The 5,205-nt window shown below is 33.0% G+C and overlaps 1 protein-coding gene across 1 annotated transcript; it reads left to right on the top strand.

Moving 5' to 3' along the window:
• Positions 1-2,124: 2,124 nt before the first annotated feature.
• On the top strand, positions 2,125-3,276 carry LOC135231583 (G protein-activated inward rectifier potassium channel 1-like). Its single transcript, XM_064287431.1, has one exon. It carries the CDS (start codon positions 2,541-2,543, stop codon positions 3,204-3,206), a length of 666 nt encoding a protein of 221 aa, XP_064143501.1. The 5' UTR covers positions 2,125-2,540; the 3' UTR covers positions 3,207-3,276.
• The last annotated feature ends 1,929 nt before the right edge of the window (positions 3,277-5,205 follow it).

Genomic DNA, 5,205 nt, shown 5'->3' with positions numbered 1-5,205 from the left:
TCCATATTGAAGGCTATAGTCTTTGATCTTCATCAGTAAGTGCTTCAAGTCTTCTTCACTTTCATCAAGCCAGGTTCTGTTATCTGTGTATCACAGTTTGTTAATGAGTCTTCCTCCAATCCTGCTGCTACATTCTTCTTCATATAGTCCAGTTTCTTGAATTATTTCCTCAGCATGCAGATTGAATAAATATGGTGAAAAGATACAACCCTGATACACAGCCTTTCTCATTTTAAACCATGGATAATTCTGAACATCAGTTTTATAATGGAATTTTTTTGTTGTTGTTGTTAATTAAAATGAGATTTTAGTGGAAATGCTATCACTTAACAGTAAAATACGTATTTATGATTTTTCTTTAATGTCTTGGACTGGAAAGATAAATAAATAATTCATAAAATGGTTGCTTTTGGGGAAGAAATACTTCAATATTATTTGTTCAATTATATCATATGTTAATGATAGTAACACTGAATAGTTGTCCTTTATTGTAGGTATTTTTAATTTTATTTAAATTTTTCAAAGTTAAATCAAGTAAATATGTCATGAAAAATGTTTTCTTTATTTCTTATTAAATGATGATCTGATTTTTTTAATGAAATATTTAGCCACAGGCTAGAAAATTTTTGGAAAATACAGAATGCTGCTGCTGCTGTGTGTGTTTGTGTGTGTGTGTATAAAACTTCCAAATTATTTTGTATAGTCATTTCATTATCTTCATATAAAAATATTCGAGGGGGCACTGTCCCTGGCAGAATGTTGATTGTGTGGAGTGTTATTTGTTCACTGTCAAATTTGCACCATGAGGGAATTAAATGGATAAAGTGTTTGGAATTGGATTCCTACCTACAATAAAAGAGGCATCATGGCAAAATGAAAACAAAAGCAAAGCAAAACAGAAATTAGAATGATACATCCTTTCTCTACAGCTTACTAAGTCTATTCTCAAGGAAGACTACTAGATTCCTTACCTTTAAGCTGGGCATAAGAATATCTTCTTAACAGGATGATAATGAGGATTAGAAATAACACATACAGAGCACCTAATACAGTCCCTCATATATAAAGGTCATTTATTTTCTATGTAAGTTTCTTTAAAAACTGTCTAAAATTAGACTGTATGTAAGTGACAACAACTGATGCCCTGGTGATACATGATTGATAATAATTATAATGCAAGATTTTGGATTCAATGAAGAGTTTAATTTATCTTCAGTATAGTTTTTTAATTTTGCATTTTTTCCTAATTCTTTGAAGGTATTTTATGTGTGATTACTAGCCAGGGGGATAAAAGGGGGAGGATACTCCTTTCTCCAAACTGTCTATGTCTGTCATTAAAACAACAGGAATTTCTTAGCTTGTGACAGTTGCAGAAAAATTGAAACCAATGAACAAATACCTTTATCACTGGTTTAAATTATACTTAATTATTGAGGTGGTACATTTTTCACTTCATCCATTATTTTACATTTCAATAGCCTCTACTGGCATGCTGGTAGGTAAGGAAAGTAAAGCAGTCAATTTTGCTACTGACAGAAAATTGCATCTTTGACCAATATAAGACTTAAACGATATGAGGTTTTAATTTATTCATGTACTTCTACTCTTTGTACAATGAATATTCAGAGGTTGACTGGTTTGATAGTAACTCAGTCTAAATATATGATTTATGAAGAGAACAAAATTGAATAAATCAAAGTAGCATGAGGTAAATGATATCTAAGCAACATAATATATAAACGGAAATATATCTTCTATCCATCATTGAGTTTCAGAGATTCTAGAGCAGGGCTGGACTTTGAGACACCAGGTGACTGAGATTATTAATTTTAGCATATGGATTTCTAAAACATTAGCAAATGTTGACTTTGACCTTAGAGGTCCAAAGGATGGAACCACCAAAACAACTTTGCATCATCCAACAAAGAAATATTTTCACCTTTTATTCATTTGGCAGGGAATTGGGATAATTATCTTCAATCTTTCTTGCTTCTACCACGAGCCTTCACTGTTAAATGTGCAATGAGCAGTTTTCATTTATTTAAGAGGCAAACGTAAGATGAAATTAACTTGATGGCAACCGGTAGGTAGGCATTATATGACGTATTTTACATTTTATGTTATTTTATTTCATGCTCACAGCAATTCTCTGAGGCAGGTCTTGTTTTCCATGTTTTATAGAACAGAAAATATCTTCCCTAAGTGTACACAGTGGTTAAGTTTGGATTCAAAGTCAGGTTTATTTCATACACTGCTTCTTGGATGATGGAAAATAATTGCATGATTCCTCCACTTGTTTCCTTATAGAGACAAGTATGTTATGAAATTATTGTCTGTCATTTTTACTTTTGTTTTTATGTAGAATAAATAAACTATGTTATGATATATTGCCATTCAAGCATGAAGAGTAACTGTGTCTTGTGTTTTTCATTGGGAGAAAATATATGTATCATAGCTATCAACTTATAGCAAAAATTTTAACTTATTCTGTTATTCAGTCTACTCAGCTAAGCAGTCCAGAGCTTAAATAAGAATGTGAAATGAATTCCTCAGGTCAAACTGGTTTTACATGCGCTTTCACTCTGCATAATTTATCAAGAACTTTCTTTTTGCTCATAGGGATGACTTGTCAAGCTCGAACATCATACACTGAAGATGAAGTTCTTTGGGGTCATCGCTTTTTTCCTGTAATTTCCTTAGAGGAAGGATTCTTTAAAGTTGATTACTCCCAATTCCATGCAACATTTGAAGTCCCCACCCCACCTTACAGTGTGAAAGAACAGGAGGAAATGCTCCTCATGTCGTCCCCTTTAATAGCACCAGCCATAACTAACAGCAAAGAAAGACATAATTCTGTGGAATGCTTAGATGGGCTAGATGACATTAGTACGAAGTTTCCATCTAAGTTGCAGAAAATTACTGGAAGAGAAGACTTTCCAAAAAAACTCTTGAGAATGAGTTCTACAACTTCAGAGAAAGCCTACAGCTTGGGAGATTTGCCCATGAAACTGCAACGGATAAGTTCAGTTCCTGGCAACTCAGAAGAAAAACTGGTATCTAAAACCACCAAGATGTTATCTGATCCCATGAGCCAGTCTGTGGCTGATTTGCCACCAAAGCTTCAAAAGATGGCTGGAGGAGTAGCCAGGATGGAAGGGAATCTCCCAGCCAAATTAAGAAAAATGAACTCTGATCGATTCACATAACAAAACGCCTCCTTAGGCATTATTTAATGTTTGATTTAGTAATAGTCTAATGTTTGACTGATGAGGTAATCCTCCCTAAGGAGTATGAAAGGTACATTTTCCCTCCAGTTCTATATGCATATTTGAGAACCCTTCCTTTCCAAGTATTGCTACTGTGCAAAGAGCAAAATTATGAAGGGAGGACATTGTAAGGGCATGTATTATCCCATCAAGCATGCAATAATGTGCAAATTTTGCCTTTAGTTTTATGGCATGATTTATATATGGCATATTTATATTGTATATTCTGAAAAAATACATATATATATATTTAAAGGAGTGGTATTCTCCCCGACATTTCTAACATATTTATTAAGCCAAACATGAGTGGATAGTTTTCAGGGTGATAAAACTTCATGTATGTATATATGTATATACATACAAAAAAATATGTATATACATATATATACACACACATATATATACACACACATGTGTGTGTGTGTGTATATGCACACACATATGTATCTGATAAAATTGTGATGTTTTGTTCAAAGTTGTAGTTCTCGTGCATGTTTACTAGATTACAAAGGCTTCTGGTATTAATTATTAATACCAAATATTTTAGCCTTAAGTTATTTGTCATTTTAGAATCTAATTTAATGTTTTTTGCTGTTTAAGGTCTTGGAAGGTTTTCAATTGTATTTTATATGAGAGAGTCTCACAAGTTTGTACTATTTATGACCCTGCAAAAGAATATAATCATAATATATTTGTAAGTTTTAGAAGGTACCAGTACACAGTATATCATTGAAAATTTCCTATAATTTTTAAAAGTTGCTAGTACTAGGGGGAAATAAACATTGATTAATTTGAGAATTGATCGTTTCCCGAGGTAATGAAAACCTAGAAATCTGTTCTGTATACAATCTAATCTGGACAAATGCTGAATAATGAATGATAATAGTCAGTAGCCAAGTTATATTGAATATAACAGAATCTGCGTGAAATTATATAATTAAGGGTCCCTGTTTCAAACTGAGTTATTTGGAAATATTTTATCTGTTTTTCTGGAATTTTCATCATTTTAAAAATCAATAGTTTATCCGTAAGGAGTGGTGAGAATGCAATGAAAACAGATGATAAATATTTATGCCTAAAATATGTATGTCTAATTGAGTCTCTTTTTTATGCTGTTTTCCTGTTGATGGCATTTGTTGTAGCAGGATTGATTTGTTTCCTTGCCTGGGAAACCTATTCCATGCCTGCCACTCCAAGTTCAGGAAGAATGTATTGTACAGAGATGAGAGAATATAATATTAGATACATTGAAGATATCTTACACATAGTTTTTTTTTTTTTTTTTTTGGTGAATACTGATTTTACCCAAATAATTTTAGCAGTAGCATTTTTTTGAACCCAATGGTCTGATATTTATGACTCATTAGCAGGAATCACAACTCCTGATCAGCAGAACACCTACAAAATAAAGATTTATAATGCAGAGATTTTTATGAACATTTAAAAGAGCTCCCCGAATATCATGGGTTTTTCTATAAAACTTCCTTGGGCATAGCAATACTAAGTCTGCCCAGAATTAATTCACTTCTCCTCATTGACCTGCAAATCTTTAGTGGCTAATTAGGGCTGCCATCATTTCCCATTTTATAGCAATCCTGTGGTGGTTTTCTTATGGGCAAATTATTATATCAACAATTCTATCATTGACTACAATAATACCTTCTGGCTACCTCTGTATCAAACAAATTCTGTAGGTGCAAATATATACCAGGGCATTGTTACTGGCAAAATGGTCAGCCTTGAGCATCCATCCACTGTGAACAGAGCAAATCGCCCTACTCCTTTACTCTCCCAAATGTTCTTATTTTCTGCATGTAGGGAATAAAATACTGGGAGGGTGGCAAGAGGGCTAACTGGGCATAATGTATTAGCAATGGAAGAAACCACAAAAATGATTTAGTCCAACCACTTAAAACTAAACAGAGCCATAATTTAATTT

This window comes from Loxodonta africana, chromosome 6, assembly GCF_030014295.1.
Source record: "Loxodonta africana isolate mLoxAfr1 chromosome 6, mLoxAfr1.hap2, whole genome shotgun sequence".
NCBI lineage: Eukaryota > Metazoa > Chordata > Mammalia > Proboscidea > Elephantidae > Loxodonta > Loxodonta africana.
Note: the sequence above shows the minus strand (reverse complement) of the source record. Positions and strands in the feature narration are given on the sequence as shown.

Coding starts and splice junctions, on each gene's coding strand:
- LOC135231583 (XM_064287431.1), top strand. CDS start 2,541: ATGAATTCCTCAGGTCAAACTGGTTTTACATGCGCTTTCACTCTGCAT.